Source organism: Acinonyx jubatus, chromosome B4 (genome assembly GCF_027475565.1).
Source record: "Acinonyx jubatus isolate Ajub_Pintada_27869175 chromosome B4, VMU_Ajub_asm_v1.0, whole genome shotgun sequence".
NCBI classification, from domain to species: Eukaryota; Metazoa; Chordata; class Mammalia; order Carnivora; family Felidae; genus Acinonyx; species Acinonyx jubatus.
In genome coordinates this window covers 79,718,491-79,739,432 of record NC_069387.1, presented here as the reverse complement: position 1 = coordinate 79,739,432, position 20,942 = coordinate 79,718,491, and the positions used below count along the sequence as shown (strand labels likewise).

The 20,942-nt window shown below is 36.3% G+C and overlaps 1 protein-coding gene and 1 pseudogene across 1 annotated transcript; one reads left to right on the top strand and one right to left on the bottom strand.

The window, feature by feature from the left end:
• Nucleotides 1-8,994: 8,994 nt before the first annotated feature.
• On the top strand, nucleotides 8,995-9,931 carry LOC106982807 (olfactory receptor 6C75-like). Its single transcript, XM_015080982.1, is given in 2 exon segments — nucleotides 8,995-9,398; nucleotides 9,400-9,931. Coding segments are annotated over 2 exon segments (936 nt in total).
• A 3,303-nt stretch (nucleotides 9,932-13,234) lies between these two features.
• On the bottom strand, nucleotides 13,235-14,193 carry LOC106982806 (glyceraldehyde-3-phosphate dehydrogenase-like; annotated as a pseudogene).
• Nucleotides 14,194-20,942: the final 6,749 nt, after the last annotated feature.

Genomic DNA, 20,942 nt, shown 5'->3' with positions numbered 1-20,942 from the left:
CTAATCCTTCTTCCATTGCTTGCTTTGCTTTCAGTGCCTGTATCATAGAAGGGTCCATGTTGTAAAAGAAGTCATAAGGAGTCTTGAATAATCAGAACTCCTCTGCCAGACTGTCTAATGTTAATTTGTTTTTTGGCACTTCTTCTTCCTCATCTCCTGGTACTGGTGTGGTACTCTATCAAATCATAATCAAATCATAATCTGTTACTTCCTCTTGTGTGGTGTCTATTAGCTCTTGAATTTCTCCAAGATCTATATCTTGAAACCCTTTGCCCCCACCTTTGTGCTGAATATACAATCTCTTTTGTGATTTTCTTCATTGGCTCTGTCCTAAATCCTGTGAAGTCATCCACAACATGTGGACACAGTTTCCTCCAGATGGAATTTATGGTTCCAGGCTCGATGGCTCACACAGATCCTTCTGTAAGAACAATGGCATCTTCAGTGGTGTAATCCTTCCAGACTTTCATGATGTTCCATGAGGATTCTCTTCCATAATGTTGGCAATCCTTTCCCTGGCATATGGTGTATAATGAGCCATAAAGGTCCTCTGACCCCTTGATCTAGAAGCTGAATTAGAGATATTGTGTTTGGGAGCAAGTAAAACACCTTCAGTATTGAGCTCATGGGGTTTTGGGTGGCCAGGGGCATCGTCCAATATGAAAAGAACTTCAAAAGGTAGTCCCTTGCTGGCATGGTACTTCCTGACTTTAGGGACAGAGCATCAATGGAATCGATCCAGAAAATGGGTTCTTGTTGTCCAGGCCTTCTTGTGGTACCAACAAAAGACTGATAGCTGGTATTTATCTTTTCCTTCCAGCCTCAGGGGTTAGCAACTTTATAGATAAAAGCGGTCTTGGACAAAAACTTGCCTGCATGTAACAAAACTGTAGAATTAGCCTAATCCTTTCTTGCTAAATTCTGGTGCTCACTTTTCTTATTTACTAATACAAATCTTTTGTGGCTTTCCCCACACACACTGTCCCCATAATAGGGCACTTTTGTCCGCACTAAAACTCTGTTCAGGAAAATATCTTTTCAGGGCACCTGGGTGACTTGGTCAGTTAAGTGTCTGCCTTGGGCTCAGGTCATAATCTCATGGTTCATGGTTTGAGCCCTGGGTCGGGCTCTGTGCTGACAGCTCAGAGCCTGGAACCTGCTTCAGATTCTGTGTCTCCCTCTCTCTCTGCTCCCCCTCCACTCACACTCTGTCTGTCTCTCTCTCTCTCTCTCTCTCTCTCTCAAGAATTAAAAAAAAAAAGGAAGATATCTTTTCTTCTCAAAGATTTTCTTAATGACATTGGGGAACTCATCTTCTGTCTCTTGATTGGCAGAAGCCACTTCTGTTATTTTGAGGTTTTTAAAGCCACAGCTCTTTCTAAAATTATCAAACCATCATTCACTGGCCTTAAATTCTCATCTTACACACTTCACCGACGTTGTCATGTAATGACTATGCTTTTTCTTCAATCGTATTAGAGTCTATGGGTATACCTTTCTTAGCAATCCTGTGCCCACACAAAACCTGCATTTTTAATATGAGATACAAAGGTATTTTGCAAAAAGTGCAATGTTTTCATGGCTGCTGCCATAGCTGTAGTGACAGTCTCATGAATTCCCCCCGCTCCTTTTTTTACAGTAGTCTTTAATGCTGGATTCATTTATCTTGAAATGGGCAACTGTAACTGCAGACCTCAATCTATAGTACATACCAAGCAATTCAACTTCTTCCTGTAATGATGACTTTTCCCACCTTCTCGGGAGCATATCCAGTATCACTAGTGGCACTTACTTCAGGTTCCGCTGGTGTTATTTAGGGTTTATGGTACTGGACTAGACACAATGAGAAAAAATCAAAAACCTCACGAGTTCAATTTTATTGTGATAAGCAGTTTCCTGGGTAGATGAATAACTCACACTGAGATATCAGGGTCGCATGGTGTTTTAAGCAGATACACGCAATGCCTGAGCTCACCACAATAGCAACAGGAGGTGGCTATGAAGATATACAGTACTACAGTGTGTACCACAGTTCATCTTATGCAGTTATGATTTAATACTGCATCTTTACGTTTGTTTGCATTTCTCTCCACTTTGAATGGTGCCATATATAGTTTTCAAGTGTTTGTGTGTATAAGTAAGTTTTGATAGATTTTAACTTTTTTAAAAATTTTTTTAATGTTTATTTATGTTGAGAGAGAGAGAGAGAGAGAGAGAGGCAGAGAGAGGGAGAGGGAGAAAATTCCAAGCAGCCTCCAGCATGTCAGCACAGTGCCCAGCATGGGGCTGACCTCACTGATCATGTGATCATGACCTGATCCAAAATAAAGAGCTGGCCACTCCACCGACTGAGCCACCTAGGCACCTCTGAGCTAGTCATTTTTAAGAAATAGCACACGGGGGAACCTGGGTGGCTCAGTTGGTTGGAGCGGCAGGCTTTTGGTTTCAGCTCAGGTCATGATCGTAGGGTCATGATCTCAGGGTCCTGAGAGATCCCCACTTGAGGCTCCTCACTGGGTATGAAGCCTGGTTAAGATTCTCTTTCTCCCAGGGCACCTAGATGGCTCTGTTAGTTAAGAGTCTGAGTCCATTTCTGCTCAGGCCATGATCTCACAGTTTGTAAGTTCAAGCCCTATGTCCTGCTCTGCACTGACAGTGTGCAGCCTGCTTAGGATTCTCCGTCTCTCTCTCTCTCTGCCCCTCCCCTGCAGCTATCTCTCCCTCTCAAAATAAATAAAAGTTTAAAAAAAAATTCTCTCCCTCTGCCCTTCTGCCTGGCTTGCATGCAGCATCTCTCTCTCTTTCAAAAAAAAAAAAAAAAAAGAAAAAAAACAAGCAAAGGAAAAGATTTGAAAACTGAGTAGAAAGTACTCTTTCATAAGATGTTTACATTTATAAGGGAAATCTCTATTGGCAAGGGTGTCTCTGTACCTCTCTGTACCAAGAAGGAGAGGATGATCAAATCCCTAAAATTTCTCCTCAAAGGACAGGCAGCAATTTAAATCTGCATAACAACATACCCTCATTCTTGTGCTTCCCCTGAAAACTTCCTGTAACTGGTTCCATCCACCTCTCCCCCCACCTCACACACATCTTCTGGCTTTAGCTGAAGAAGTCATTTAAGGTAGTAGCTTTGGGCCATTTGGGGGAGTTACTCAGTTTTCCTGTATCTCTCCCATGTACACAGGAGGTATATGTGTTATTAAACTTCTGTTTGTTTTTATCTTGTTAATCAGTCTTTTATTACAGGGGGTGGTCTTACTCAAGAACCTAGAAAAATAGAGGGACAATTATCTTACCTCCACTACATAATCAAAATTATCTTCCCTCCCCTACATAAAGCAAATTTTCACCTATCTTTACTTAGTAACAGGTTCACCACAATGTATAATTTTAAATAATATTTTGGCCTACACATAAACATCACATAATACAATTGCAACAATGTTTGTAATGAAACAGGAATATGTTTATGGCACACTATTCAAATTATTGACTTTTATTGTTAATAGATTAATATACTTTTAGTTTAAAATAGCTGTTCTGCTTTCACAGTCTCTATACTGTGCACTCTGTATTATTTAATCATATACCCTGAATAACTTCATGTTTCCCAAAGAAACAGTAAAAATATCTTAAAATCTTTGTTCAGATAGTGTGTAGCATTTTAAGGTCATTAAACAATCCCAAATTCAATTTACTATAAACTGTTTATATGTGTTTGTACCTCCTTGTTTAAGTAGCAACTATTACAAGTCTCAAATAATGAATGTGAAAGGGATATTGTACATGTCATTTCAGATCAATGCAGTGAGAAATAAGATGATGTAGGTGTGAGGGTAGGATGTTGCTTCAGTTGGACATTAAATACAGAATATGAGATTTCAAAACTAATTCTCACATATTTCTGTAAGTGAAAATTATGCAGAAAGTTGTCTTTATTATCTTCGTATTCTCAAAATCTAAGCTTGAGCCCAACACATAATGAGATAAAAAGTAATTATTGAGGCGTGCCTAGGTGGCTCAAAAAGTTGAGTGCCCGACTTCAGCTCAGGGAACGATCTTACAGTTTGGGAGTTGGAGCCCCAGGTCAGGCTTTCCACTGACAGCAAGGAACCTACTTTGCATTCTCTGCCTCCATCTCTCTCTGCCTCTCCCTCTCCCTCTCCCTCTCTCTCTCTCTCTCTCAAAAATAAATAAGCATATTGGGGTGGCTGGGTGGCTCAGTCAGTTAAGTGTCCAACTTCAGCTCAGGTCGTGATCTCATCATTTGTGAGTTCAAGTCCCACATCGGGTCTGGACGGACAGTGGGGACACTGCTTAGCTTCCCTCTCTTTCTGCCTCTCCACCCTACCCCCCCCCAGAAAAAAAATAAACTTTAAAATGAGTGAATAAATACATATATACAAATATATAAATAAAATAAAAATAAAAATTAATTATTGGGGTGCCTGGGTGGCTTGGTTGGTTAAGCATCTGACTCTTAATCTCTTAGCTCAGGTCATGATCTCACAATTCATGAGATCAAGTCCCTGGTGCAGCTCCTGGCTGACAGCACAGAGCCTGATTGGGATTCTCTCTCTTCCTCTGTGTCTGCCCCTCCACTGCTTAAGCAAATTTTCTCCCTCTCTCTCTCTGAAAAAAAAATTAAAAAAAACTTTAAAAAGTTATTTTGAGAAAATAAATAAACAAATAAATAAAATTAATTATTGAATGAGTACATGGTACTCATTGTAATGATCAAGTTTACGTCATCATTCAGTGAAAAAATGTAAAAGCTTACAGTTAAGCCTGACATCTCTTATGGTATAGAATAATAGAGACCTCAGACACAGTTTTAAAAAATTCTTAATATTTTCCCTAAGATTGGAGAGAAGCCCACTGTTGACAACTTAGCGAGTTGCTCTTGATAAATTGTTAATCTTGATTACTCCATTATTAAGTTTTTCTCCTTATGAAGTTAGAAATTATTACAAAAAATTTAAATGATTTGTATTTCCCTGATGATGAGTGATGTTGAGCATTTTTTCATGTGTCAGTTGGCCATCTGGATGTCTTCCTTAGAGGAGCATCTATTCATGTCTTCTGCCCATTTCTTCACTGGATTATTATTTTTTGGGGGGGGGTGTTGAGTTGGATAAGTTCTTTATGGATTTTGGATACTAACCCTCTATCTGATATGTCATTTGCAAATATCTTCTCCCATTCTGTCCATTCCTTTTAGTTATGCTGATTGTTTCCTTTGCTGTGCAGAAACTTTTTATTTTGATGAGGTCCCAGTAGTTCATTTTTACTTTTGTTACCCTTGCCTCCGGAGACATGTTGAATAAAAGTTGCTGCAGGCAAGATCAAAGAGGTTTTTGTCTGCTTTCTCCTCGAGGATTTTGATGGCTTCCTGCCTTACATTGAGGTCTTTCATCCATTTTTAGTTTATTTTTGTGTATGGTGTAAGAAACTGGTCCAGGTTCATTCTTCGGCATGTTTTCCCAACACCACTTGCTGAAGAGACTGTCTTTATTCCATTGCTAAAATCAAAACCACAATAAGATACCACCTTACACACCTGTCAGAATGGCTAACATTAACAACTCAGGCAACAACAGACGTTGGCAAGGATGCAGAGAAAGAGGATCTCTTTTGCATTGTTGGTGACAATGCAAGCTGGTGCAGCCACTCTGGAAAACAGTATGAGGTTCCTCAAAAAAGTAAAAATAGAACTACCCTATGACCCAGCAATTGCACTACTAGGCATTTATCTACGGGATACGGTGTGCTGTTTCGAAGGGACACATGGACCCGCATGTTTATAACAGCACTATCAACAATAGCCAAAGTACGGAAAGAGCCCAAATGTCCACTGATGGATGAATGGATAAAGAAGATGTGGTGTGTGTGTATATATATATATATATATATATATATATATATATATATATATATTGGAGTATTACTCAGCAATCAAAAAGAATGAAATCTTGCCATTTGCAACTACGTGGATGGGACTGGAGGGTATTATGCTAAGTCAAATTAGTCAGTCAAAGAAAGACAAAAATCATCTGGCTTCACTCATATGAGAACTTTAAGAGACAAAACAGATGGACATAAGGGAAGGGAAACAAAATAATATAAAAGCAGGGAGGGGAACAAAACAGAAGAGACTCATAAATATGGAGAACAAACGGAGGGTGGCTGAGGGGGTTGTGGGAGGGGGGATGAGCTAAATGGGTAAGGGGCATTAAGGAATCTACTCCTGAAATCATTGTTGCACTATATGCTAACTAATTTGGATGTAAATTTTAAAAAAGAAAAAAGAAAATTAAAAAAAAGAAAGAGCTTCCACAAATTTGTTATAAAAAAAAAATCAAATGATTGTATATATTTTTCTGTTCTGCTTTCAGGCCACTCTCACCTAAATATTATATTCTAAATTGGGTACTAATTTGGACTATAGTTTAATGCTGGTGTCCTGAGAACACCAATCATTATAGTACCTTTTGTCTATTCATTCAACTAATCCCCCTGAGTCTATTAGGAATGGAGCAGATAAAATTATGGCTAGCCTCAATAACATTACTAAGATCACATCATTTTGTCCACTAAGGTTGGAAAGACAATACATTAGCTTTTATTTCAACTACAACTTATTTCATTTTAAGTATCAAGATAATAATAAATAGTAACAGGTAGGATCTTCTAAGACCTCAGCTCCTTAGAGAAATTGAGGTTGATGTACAGAAATAGGTTTATTAACACAGTAGAGGAGCTCTTGAAATTATTCTTTATGATCAGTATTTTGAATATTTGGTTACAAATATAAAATGACAGAGGAGAAACAGATTGCAAAAATCTTTGAAAAATCCCAAAGCACTTACATTTAAACAAATTAAAGAAGCCATTAAAAATACCATTGACTAAACCAATGATATTTACCATAAAAGTAAGTATGCCTTTAAATTTTTCTTTCAGGATTATATTTTTGCTTTTATAGTATATGTTTACACTTTTTACAAGTATTCTTAATTAATGCACAATGCTTTATATGAATCAAATTAAACTGCACAATTTATATGAAATATGTAAATAAAGAAAAATTTAAAACTACTATAATTTAATAGTGTTATGCAACATTTTTATTGTAACATTGATATTTTGTGATTGATAGAATTACATGACTTTGGTGTTCTTAGCTAGCTATCTTTAGTTATTTTTTTAATAATAATCTTTTTAATTTAAAATTTTTTTAAAGATTTTACTTTTTAAGTAATTTCTACATCCAATGTGAGGCTCGAACTTACAACCCCAAGATCAAGAGTCACATGCTGTACCGACTGAACTCGGCAGGTGCCCCAATAATCATTTTAATATAGTCAATTTCAGGACACAAAATGTATTATTTTTCTGCAAGATTCAAAACAATTTAATTGACATATCTTAACACTGAGCAGATATACCTTATGTTTTAGTTTTATACAATGTGAATTTATACATAATAAAAGTTAACATCTGTCAACTAAAGGCAGAAGCCAAAAAAATGCAAATCTTATGACCACAAAGAAGAGGACAGACAATGGAAAGTAGGAATTATTTTCTCCCAGCAATTATGTAGGTAAAAGATTTTAGTAAGTTCATTAACATATTAAGTTAATTGGCTAATCCTCAGAAAATGTCATTCATTTTGACAGCTCTGAAACTTCTGAAGGACATAGAAAACAGATAAGATGGTACAGATGTAGACAGGCTGTCTGGACAGTAAGTATTTTTTTTTTTTGCTTTTTTTCTTTTAAATTTTTATTTAATTTATTTTTTTAATTTAAATCCAAGTTAGTTGGCATATAGTGCAACAATGATTTCAGAAGTAGATCCCTTAATGCCCCTTACCCATTTAGCCCATCCCCCCTCCCAGAACCCCTCCAGTAACCTTCTGTTTGTTCTCCACATTTAAGAGTCTCTTATGTTTTTGGAAAGTAAGTATTTTTAAAAATGATCTTAGATGACAACACATTTAAAGCTTTTATGGAAAATAATAACTTTAAACAGGAAAACAAACAAATCCTGAGCAATACCCAGAGTTGTATTAGAAACAAAATAGAAGAAAAAATAGTAATAATCATTGCCTCCCAAAACTTAGCTTGATGTTTGACTATTCCCTTTTATCACCCCTCAAGAAAAGAATAAGCAATGTGTGGAGCAGTGTTAAGTTATTTTTTAAAAAAGTAAGAACACTTACAGCTTACAAAAATAAAATTAGTTCTTAAAGAAAAATCCTGCTTTATATGTCAGAGATTCCTTATAAGTAGGCAATAAATGAAAAAAATATATAAGAAAAACATATTAATCTTAGACAAGACCATTATAACCAATTAGTAATTAAAATTAGAATGCCTTTTGGCATAGCCATTGGAATTAGATTGGGGCTACCCTCCCATCTATTAAATATTTCTGGATTCTGTATACTGTTATCAGAGACACATTATTCTACCAGATAGGCAAGGGAGTGGTCTCTGTGGATTGTAAAAGTTTGAATGGGAAAAAAGAAAGAAATGTTTATTCAAAAGAGAAAAAAATTTAAAGATGTGAAGAGGAACGCAACAACAAAAAATACCTTCAAAGAGTACTGTGGTATGCTGGGAGTAAACTCATAATCTTATATGAGGAGGTTTTAATCTCAGAGGTTTTAATTTCCCTTTTTTTCTTGTTTTCAGGAATATATTGAAACATTCAGAAGACAGATTTATATTGAGATATGTGAAAATAAAATGAAAGCAATATAGAAACAATGAATCAATATATCACATAATAAAGAAATGTTAAAAGTATTTTGTTTCTTTTTAGTACAAAGTCATTTTCCTCTAAAAGTGAAAGACACCAATGATTTTTTTAACGTGTGTGTGTGTGTGTGTGTGTGTGTTTGAGTTTCTTTTATGATGTAATAATTTATATTTTTCATCTATTTTTCAGCTAAAACAAGAAATACCATCATAAAGAAGGAAAATAATGAGAAATTAGACAGCAGTAACAGAATTTATTCTTCTCGGATTGACAAATGACCCACAATGGCAGGTTGTACTTTTCGTATTTCTTCTTGCTACCTACATGCTTAGTGTGACTGGGAACCTGATCATTATCATTCTCACACTTTCAGATCCCCACTTAAAGACTCCAATGTATTTCTTCCTTCGAAACTTCTCATTCCTAGAATTATCATTCACATCTGTCTGCATCCCCAGATTCCTTGTCACTATAGTGACGGGAAACAGAACTATTTCCTACAATGATTGTGTGGCTCAGTTATTTTTCTTCATCCTGTTGGGGGTGACAGAATTTTACCTTCTGGCTGCCATGTCCTATGACCGCTACGTGGCCATCTGCAAGCCTCTCCATTACGTGACCATCATGAATCAGAGTCTGCATACTCCTTGTCTTTAGCTCATGGCTTGCAGGATTCCTGATCATCTTTCCACCAGTAATTCTGCTGCAGAAGTTGGAGTTCTGTGCCTCCAATGTAATTGATCATTTTATCTGCGACTCTTCTCCGATTCTACAGCTTTCCTGTACAAACACTCGCTTTCTAGAACTCATGGCATTTATTTTAGCAGTGGTAACACTTATGGTCACCTTAACACTAGTTATGCTCTCCTATACGTACATCATCCAGACAATTCTGAAAATTCCTTCCAAGAGTCAAAGGGAAAAAGCCTTTTCCACTTGTTCCTCCCACATGATAGTGGTCTCCCTCTCTTATGGAAGCTGCATCTTCATGTACATTAAGCCTTCTGCAAGGGAAAGGGTGACTTTAAACAAAGGGGTAGCTGTAATCATTACCTCAGTTGCTCCTCTCCTGAATCCTTTCATATATTCACTAAGGAATCAGCAGGTAAAGCAAGCCTTCAAGAACATGGTCCAGAGAATGGTCTTTTCTTTATATAAATGAATGGGATTATGCAAAAAATATATACATACCCCTCAAAGCAAAACTGAATGAAAAACTCTCTGGATTTTCCCCCATAAATTCTTTAAACACCCCATTTCATTCTTTCAGTTAGACATTTTTATATATTTTCAGTATCTCTTTTTCTTGTTAGCCTGAAAGCTGAGTCCTATGTATTTTATGTTCTAGGGAAAATGGCCAGTCTTCACCTGTGTAGCTAAAGTTTAGTTGTCAATAATCTCTATTATTTCTCCTATCAGAGCAAGTAGGTTATAAATTTGTACAAAAATGCAAATGGCTATACTACAGGAGGTTTACTAAAACCACATACAAATATAAAATTTATATTATGTGAAATAAGTAAAAATGTGTCTCAGTCAGTATCCCTAAATTTTCTTCTTCTTGTTATCAAGAAAAGAATATCTTTCACTGAAGTTTTCCCTATTTCTTCCAGTAATATTTAAAAAGGAAAACCATGGTCTGTAAAAGCAAATTTAAAAATTCATTTTGATATCAGGTTCTTTCAATTGATACAAAAATGGTCTTTGCTACCAACATGGAGAAAACAGAAAACTTAGCATCTCAAACACTGTGAGCTGTAGACTTCAGAGACTGTCTTGGAAATAATGACATATGACCCATTTACACCTTAGCTGTCCTTTATTTGCAAATCTACATACTGTGTTTATCTGTCCATTGCCTCTTTCGCAGCAGGCTCTCCCTCCCACATCCATGTCCAAAAAAAAAAAAAAAGACTCTCGCAGGTAACTGTAAAAAATGTGTCCAAGCCTGGTTCCTATACTCAATGAGCCCCTCAGCTCCAATGTTTCACTAACAAGGGTGTTTGTGTTGGGACCATAGTTATGAGTCTAACTACATACTGGGTAAGTGGATTTGACTTTGGTTTCTTGATTTCCGGCTTGGTCTGATATATAGATTAATGTAAAGACTTCTAGACTTTTCCTTCCTAATTGCTTATAGATGAGACTCTCTGTGAGCACTCGTCTATTTCTTACCACTGTAGTTTCATGGAATGAGTTACATTGTTTTTTCAAACAGACAACACAATACTATCGTGAAGTGAAAATTAACTGATTTTATTTGATTATAAATTATTTATTGGATAAATTTGTAAAGACATGAAGCTATACAAGTTTGCCCTTATAAGACTATACTAAGTAAGCAGAAATGCAAAAGTGAAACACAGGAATGTGGAAAAACAACACGCAAATGTTAACTAAACAAATATATATTACATGTGGGGTAAGTATAATAGAAGCTAAGTAGGAAGACAGCAGAGAGAAAGGGGGATATAAGAGGGTAAAGGAAAGTTCATCCTCTTGATTGACAAAAACCTCTCCAAAGAAGTTGATTCTAACATTCACATTGTCAGTAAGATAAGAAAATCCCTACAAATCTTTCCAAAACAAATATTAAATGCTTTAAATTGAAATAATATTTAGAAGTATTATTAAATTATGAACTTTTTGTTGCAAATGTAATTTTGGTGAGAAATGGATCAGGTATACATATACCTGAGGTCATGTTTTTAGAAGCTTTCAAAAAGTATTTATGCCCATATTTTATGCTCACACTGAAATATTTCAAAAACGCTTTTCCTTTCTTTAAGTTTTTATTGAAATTCCAGTTAGTTAACATGCAGTGTAATATTAGTTTCAGGTATGCGATATAGTGATTGAACACTTCCATAAGTCACCTGGTGCACATCACAGGTGCCCTCCTTAATCCCCATCACCTATTTTATCCATCCCTCACCCACCTCCCCTCTGGTAATCATCAGTTTTGTTTTCTTATGGTTAAAATCTGTATCTTGGTTTGCATCTCTTTCTCTCTCTGATTTTCCCTTTGCTCGTTTGGTTTGCTATTAAATTTCATATATGAGTGACTTCATTTGATATTGGTCTTTCTTTGACTGACACTTACCATAATACTCCCTAGCTCCATCCACATTGTTGCAAATAGCAAGATTTTATCCTTTTTTATGACTGAACAGTATTCCACTGGATATATGTGTGTGTGTGTGTGTGTGTGTGTGTGTGTATACATATGTATATTTGTGGTTATAGAAAACATAGTCATTTATTTTCACTGGTAAGTTAACATTTTGAGAGTTAATTCTGATAAACAAAGTTAAATGAGGAGAAGGGAAGAGACGGATAAAAAGCCTGGGGAGGAAATGCCTACCTAAGAATACAAAAAGAATGTCTAGTTTTGCTGTGAATAAGGATTTTGGTTGGATACCCAAGTAAAATTAACTGGCATTTGAAATATCAGAGAATATTGGACAAAGCATGGTCTGCTTTTTCCCATTATGTAACCAAGTATATTATTCTCCAGAATTCCACGTGAAAAGAATACTAGAAACTATGTATTAGCTAGAAATGTGGCTAGATTTTATAGCATATTCAACTGCTTAAATTTTCTCGCTTTTGTTTTTACTAAGGAGATGATAAAAAGACATTTAGATATTATCTTAACTAATTCACTGATTTCATAGTTGAGTGCTCTATTGATTTGCTACATTTTTAAAAAGGGGTGAGCACTCTGTGTTGAGAGTAATGTACAATTGGAATGAGGTAAAACTTTATATCATTAACTTTGGTACTAGAGTCCACAAATCTACTGGACTATGTTTTTAGCAAACGAATGAATGAATGAATGAATGAGTGAATGAGTGAATGAGGGGTTGGAAGGCTATTGGTGCTGGCAAGAGCAAAAATGAACCATACTTAGTACAATCTCTTTCTCTCCAGTTTCCTAAGGTGTGGTTCTCACTGTTATTTTCCTTGCTTTAGTTTTCGTTTTCCAGAATATATAGATCCACAAGAGTGTATATGTCTTTTATGGTTTCAACTGGCATTCCACAAATAAATTGTCCAAAGTTTCCTAGACATAGACACAACTAGTTATACACACAAACATATATCCATTTTTACATAAAATACTTGTATTTAAGTATATTCATTGACACACATGTCTGTGTGTGTGTGTACATGATCAGAAACATTTTAAAACAAATTAAATCTCTATATAAAAATTTGATAACAGCATCTGTACATGCACAGGTATTTTTCTGGCTGGATACAGTATACTTTAGTGATGGTACATGACAGAATAGGGGAACCTGAGCCCCTCCCCTTCTTCAGGGGGTCTGGGATAGAAACTGTGTAGAGGTCAGAAGATTCTCAGTGCGTTGAGGAATGATTTGGGGCAAGGACTCTCCAGCAGCTGAGAGACTCTCTCTTTTTCTTATATGGTCGGTGAGAATAGTAGTCCAGGGGGCTCTTACTCCTGGGAGGCCATATAGACTATGAAGTCTACTACCTTGTTGCTATAGCCAAATTCATTGTGGTAACAGGAAATGAACTTGTCAAATTGGTCATTGAGGGCAATGCCAGACCCAGCATCAAAGGTGGAAGAGTGGGTTTCACTGTTTAAGTCACAAGAGACAACCTGCTTCTCAGTGTAGCCCAGGATTTCCTTGAAAGTGCCCTCTGATGCCTACTTCATCACTTTTTGATATCATTCTGGCAACTTTCTCCAGGCAGCAGGTTAGATTCATAACTGACACATTGAGGGTGGGGACATGAAAGGCCATGCCAGCAAACTTCCCATTCAGCTCAGGGATGACCTTGCCCACACCATTAGAGGCAGGGATGATGTTTTGGACGGCTCCTCAGTCACCACACAACAGCTTTCCGGAAAAGCCATCCACGGTTTCTGGGTGGCAGTGATGGCATGGACTGTGGGCATGAGTCTCTCCGTGATGCCAAAGTTGTCATGAATGACCTTAACCAGAGGCCAAATAGTTAGTGGTGCAGAAGGTATTGCTGGTAATCTGGAGAGAGTTGCCATACTTCTCAGGGTTCACACCCTTCACAAACATGGGAGCATCAGGAGAAGGAGCAGAGATGATGATGCTCTTGGCTCCATTCAGATAAGCCCAGTTTTCTCAATGGTAGTGAAGTGACTTCAGCACCAGTATCACCCCATTTGATGATGGCAGGATCTTGCTCCTGAAGGATGGAGATGGGCTTCCCATTGATGACAAGTGTCTTGTTCTCAGTGCTGACTGTGCCATTGAATCTGTTATGGATGGAATCATACTGAGACAAGTAGACCACGCTGTTGAGGTCATCGAAGGTGTCACTGATGATGACAAAATCCACTCTGCCAGAGTTAAAAACAGTCATGCTGACCAGGCACCCAATATGGCTAAATCTGTTTACTCAAACCTTCACCATCGTGTCTCTGGGACCTGAGAGGCACTACCCAAGGAGATGCAGCTGTCTGTCAAGTGAGGAAGAACAGAGACAGCACATGCATGTATTTTTCAGATGAATTAAAGATTTTAATACAACAGATGCTTAGCTTCTAAATAAGGACATGAATGACTCATCTGTATATACTGTGAGTCACTCATTAGCATGATCATAGTGGCCACAAAAATGCCATCCTTACCCCACACTGAAGTCTAACATCAAAAATTGTCATTCTGAATTTCAAAATTAATCCCTAAAAGTGTTTCCAAGTATCAACTTGGATTTTTGTACTATAGTCACAAGTAGTCATTGAAGAATGTTAGCAGACAAGAAAATAACTCCGATTGCAATGCATAAAATAGATTGAAGGAAGTCAGGGTCTGCCATGGTTAAAACAAACAAAAAAGGTAAGATCCATATCTAAGATATTAGTACTGGGAATGTAAAAAGACATCTAAATATGCATTTTCAAGAAACTTGACATTGTCTTGAGGTAAGAGTGAAGCAAAAAATGCAAGCCTATAGGAAGAAAATAGAGAAAGCAATGACATCCAGGAATCGGGCTTAAGAGACACGACTTGTGAGCTTTGCAGTGAAGACAGGAAATGCAAGGAGAGTAGACAGGTGGTGCAGAGAAACAATGAAAGAAGGCCAACTGCTGTCATGCTCCATTTTAGGATGAAACAGTAAGAAGAAATACTACGTGCAAGGATTTCAAAAACATGATATCGGGGCGCCTGGGTGGCTCAGTCGGTTGAGCGTCTGACTCGGGCTCAGGTCATGATCTCGCGGTCCGTGAGTTTGAGCCCCGTGTCGGGCTCTGTGCTGACAGCTCAGAGCCTGGAACCTGTTTCAGATTCTGTGTCTCCCTGTCTCTCTGACCCTCCCCCCATTCATGCTCTCTCTCTGTCTCAAAAATAAATAAATATTTTTAAAAATTTAGGAAAAGATAAAGTTAAAAAAAAACATTATGATATCAAGCGAGGAATGTTGTGGAATGAATTTAAATACATAAAATATCTCTTTAATACTAGTTCTTTGCCATATTTGGGGTTGAATTTATTCTTCTTCTAAAGACTGAGTCCCATGAAGTCTCTCTGTACATTTGAGACTGTCATTACAGTCACTTGTTGAGCCGCCCTAAAAAATAATACTTGAAATTAATATGGAGGACATGCTTGAAAACAGCATTGATCTCAGAACTAATAGGAGAAAATGGGAGGTAGACAGAAGGAGCTATCAGGGACAGAGGCCTTTACCCAGGACTGTTTCATTCCTTATGTTGCTGCTTCCTGATTTCTTTAAAATACTGAGCAAGGAATTAACCTATTATGTACTGAAAAAGTCATCCATACACTCATAAAAATCAGTGTCCATCCTGGAGGCTAAAGTCACCTACAAATCACATGATCTGGGCACATCATAAGCCTTGAAACAATATTATGTAGTCAACTTTGTAACTATATAAGGGACAGTATTACTCATGAAATAGCACTTCAGAAGTTTCATTTTTAGTTTGATAGCAATAACCAAGAAAACCTTAGGCTGAAGCATGAGACACTAATCCAAACTCTCCTTTGGTTATCAGTCACAATAAATTCCATACATTGAATGTTAACAAAGCAGAGAGCATTTATACCTGTTTGATCACTGCATATGTATTACCACATTTCATCCTCACAGGCATCTTATCATCATTGCTGTGTTTCAGGTAAGTAAAATCAGGCTTGCCTTTCCTATGTTCGCCACCCCTTAACCACCAACCCAATGGTACTATTATGTCTCTGTAATAATACAGTATTGCAAAGGCTTCGAGGGGACAGCAATTAAATTCCAACAGGTGTCTGGTTCAGAAGTGGAGAGCTTGATCTCAAAGTTAGCTTTCTACAGCCAAAAGAAGCACTCACACTCATAGGTGAAAAACAGTAACTTTACAATTTTTAATTCGTTATATCTAAAAATAATTTGAAAATAAACCATGTAACGCACTGCAAAGATTAATTTACCATTTGACATTTTTATCAAAAATATAATAGATCTGAGATTAGATAATCTGGATAAAATGGAAATATTGACATTTTATGATAAAATTCTTACATTATTTGTGTTGTTTTCATCGTTAAATGTGTCCTACATATAGAAGAGCATATGAAGTCAGTGATGTCAATTTAAAATCACTAAAAACTATGGGAATGCAAGCTGGTGCAGCCACTCTGGAAAACAGTATGGAGGTTCCTCGAAAAACTAAAAATAGAACTACCCTATGACCCACCATTGCACTACTAGGCATTTATCCACGGGATACAGGTGTGCTGACTCAAAGGGACACATGCACCCCAATGTTTATAGCAGCACTATCAACAATAGCCAAAGTATGAAAGAGCCCAAATGTCCATCGATGGATGAATGGATAAAGAAGATGTGATATATATATATGTATATATATATATATACATATATATATATATACACACACACATATATATGTGTATACACATTATATATACACATATATATAATGGAGTATTACTCGGCAATCAAAAACAATGAAATCTTGCCATTTGCAACTACGTGGATGGAACTGGAGGGTATTATGCTAAGTGAAATTAGTCAGTCAGAGAAAGACAAAAATCATCTGGCTTCACTTATATGAGGACTTAAAGAGACAAAACAGATGAACATAAGGGAAAGGAAACAAAGATAATATAAAAACAGGGAGGGGGACAACAGAAGAGACTCATAAATATGGAGAACAAACAGAGCGTTACTGGACGTGTTGTGGGAGGGGGGGATGGGCTAAATGGGTAAGGGGCATTAAGGAATCTACTCCTGAAATCATTGTGGCACTATATGCTAACTAATTTGGATATAAATTTTAAAAAATAAAATATAAATTAAAAAAATAAATTAATTTAAAAAATTAATTAATTAATTAATTAATTAAAATAACTAAAAACAATATACATCCATCCACTTCCCAGGCTAACACAGCAAACACCAGACTAAAACAGAAACTCCCAGTTTTCTGTCCCCAAAAATATAGATCTCAAAAGACACATCGACTATACTGACTTTTCGCACCACCCAAATTACACTATGGTTTTGTTTTGTTTCCTGGGGGTTTTTTGGTCAGGTTTAGGGTTTTAAATTGCGAACAGTAAATTTCTGCTGCATGCTTTTATAAATTTGATGTCAAAATAAATAATATCTTCATGACTCCAAAACATTTCCTTATGTATTTTTGTAGTCAAACCCTACTCCTCACCCACAGCCCTTGAAAAATCCACATTGTCCTATGGTTTTGTTTATTTGCTATTGTCACAGAACAAGAATCATATAGTTGGTAGTTTTGAGTGTCCCTTTTTTCACCTTGAATAATACTTTTAAGATTCATCCATGTACTTGTATATATCATTGGTTTATTCCTTGTTTGCTGAAGTAGTACGTCATTGCACAGATACACAGATTCACCAGTTGATGGAAATTATAAAACTTCAGGTTTCATATTTAGGAAGAAGTTGTTTTGAGTTGTCTTTTGTACTTCGTGAAACATGTAGGCTTCAGACTTTTGCTTAGAGAAGCCCATTTTTCTAGGACCAATTGTAGAAAAATAATGTGTTGTCATTGAATTCCCTTGGCACCTACTTCAAAAGTTTATTGAATAGGGGCATCTAGGTGACTCACTTAAGTGTCCAACTCCTGACCTGGGCTCAGGTCATGAGTTTGTGAGTTTGAGCCCCACATCGGGCTCTGCAAGATTAACGCAGAGCCTGCCTGGGATTCTCTCTACATCTCTCTCCACTCCTCCTCTGCTGACATTCTCTCTTTCCCTCTCTCAAAATAAATAAGCAAATGTAAAAAACACAGAATCAAGAGTTATTTGAACATAGATAGACAGATAGGCTTATTTACACATATATATCAATATATATGTTTATTTTTGGACAGGTTATTTTGTCCCTTGATATATTTCTTTTTCATTTAACCAATGCAATATTCAGTTAATTAATATGTTCCTAACAGGTTAATAATTTTACTGTATAAAAATTCACAAAAAATGACTAGATGTGTAAATACCTTAAATTCATTATTTTTTAAATACTAAAAGACATTTATATTTGCAGTGTCAATAGACATTGCAGTGAGAGTTTACTATTCTTTATATATTGATATATTTTATTTGTTTATTTTTGTTTAAGGGTTTTGGAGTGAAATTTATGAGATAGACACACCTCTAATTTGTATTTTAATTTCTAAATTGTAACTATGAGAGACTCATAAATACAGCTAGGAAATATTGCCTTTATGATCATTCTTGGGTTTGTAACAATGGTCTTGTTTCTTTCTTAAATGTTTAGTAGTAAACACTAGTGGAGCCAATTACAAGAGAATCATTGTTCATGGGAAAATTGTTAATAAAAATTTAATTGTTTTAGTAGACATTTAAAAATGTATATTTCTCCTTCATACATCACCCTGATCTCTTCAATTTTTTTATTTTAACAAATCTTTAATTTTTGATGAAAATATTGTTTATTATGCAGTTGAACCCTTGACCAGGAGTCAGGAACATAGAACTCCTATGTAGCCGAAAATCTGCATATAACTCATGACTCCCTAAAAATGAAACTGCTAATAGCTTACTGACAACCAGAGACTTACTAATAACCTAAACAGTTGATTAACATACATTTTGTGTGTTATATGTATTATATGCTGTTTTCTTACAATTAAGTAAGCTAGAGAAAAGAAAATGTTATTAAGAAAATCATAAGGAAGGGACAGTACATCTACAGCACTGTACTGTATTTGTTGAAAAAAACATGTGCATGGAAGTGGACCCATGCAGCTCAAGTCCATGTTATTCAAGGGCCAACTGTATATATTTTTTAATATCAGGAGTATCTGTCTGTAGTGCTATCCCGTTTTCTTTCCTGAGACTTGTGACTTAATGTTGCTGTTTTTCCACTGATATCTTGGTTAGGGTCTTATACATCTTACTGGTCTTTCTGAGAATCAATGTTAAGCCATGTGATCAGCTCACACCTGTCAGAATGGCTAAAATCAAAAACAAGAAACAAGTGCGGGTGAGGATGCAATTCTCCATGAAGGAAACTTCATGCACTGCTGGTGGGAACGCACGCTGGTGCGGCCCCTATGGAAAAGAGTATGGAGTTCCCTCAAAGAGTTAAAAATAGAACTACACTCTGATCTGGCAGTCACACTACTGGGTATTTACTCAAAAATACAAAAACATTAATTCAAAGGGATACACACACCCTATGTATATTGCAGCATTATTTACAACAGCCAAACTATGGAGTGGCCCAAGTGTCCATCGATAGATGAATGGATTAACAAGATGTGGTCTAAATATACAATGGAGTATTATGCAGCCATAAAAAAGAATGAGATCTTGCCACTTGCAATGACATCAACGGAGCTAGAGAGGATAATGGAGATAGCAAGATGACTCAGAAAAAGACAAATACCATATGATTTCACTTAAAGGTGAAATTAAGGAAACAAAAATAAATAGCAAAGGAAAAAGGAGAGAGACACAGAGAGAGAGAAACCAAGAAGCAAACTCTTAATTACAGAGAACAAACTGATGGTTACCAGAGGGGAGGTTGGGAGGTGACTGGAGAGATCCTGGAAATAAAGGAAGGGGATTGGAGAGTATACTTATCATGATAAGCATTGAATAAGGTACACGATTGAAGAGTCACTATATTGTACTCCTGAGACTAATATGACATGTATGTTAACTATACTGGAATTAAAATTAAAAACTCAATAAGACATACTAAAATAGCCAGTAGAAAAAAACATGTTAAGCCATGTGAATATCCTATACTATCGATATTTTTCTGTTTCATGATTTTTTTCACCTGTAAAATTTACTCTCATTTTTTTGACTTGCTATGCTCTCTTTCACTATATTAAAATAGAAGATTAATCCAGTTGTTCCTGTTTTTCTTGTTTATAGTCTTTACCTATATTGCTTTGTATATATCCCTCTAAGTACTTCATTCACTGAATTGCAAAAGTTTAGACATAACATAGTGCACTATTTAGTTCAAAGTTAGTCAAAATTTAATTTGAGTGCTTTTCAATCTATTGAGTTTTAGGGAGTATCTTTAATGTCCATGCCATTAGACCCTTCTCAACTAATTATCTAATAGTTAACTGATTTCTATATTAAGCTGACCATCATCAAAGAACACACATTGAATGATTTCAATCGTTGAATCTGTGGAGGGTTTCTTTATGTCCCATCAGACTAGTGAATGGCAGGTAGTGTTCTTATGTATTTTGAGCACTAGCATGTTTTTATTGCTAATGCCATCGTGGGCAGTTTAAGGAACTGGATTCTGGTACATTTGATCAATTGGATAGCGAAACTCTACCACCTGTGCTTTCCCCTTGGAGATGTTGGAAAGTTCAAATGTCTCCTAATACTATGGTTCCTGGCACAGATTTTGTTCTACCAATGAGACCCACACAAACTCAGAATTTGGTAGAAAATTTCAACATTTTCTACTATGGAAGTGTCACCTTAGGAAGGTTGTGGGTACATATGGGCTATTTTCTGCAGCATTGTTGAGTCCCCAACTTCCTTAGAGAAGCTATTTTGATGGATGAGGAAGCAGTGACATCTTTTTTTTCCATGTATCTGATCTCTGGACCACAGTTAAGGTTCACTGTTTTTAAATTGTATCTCCGATGGT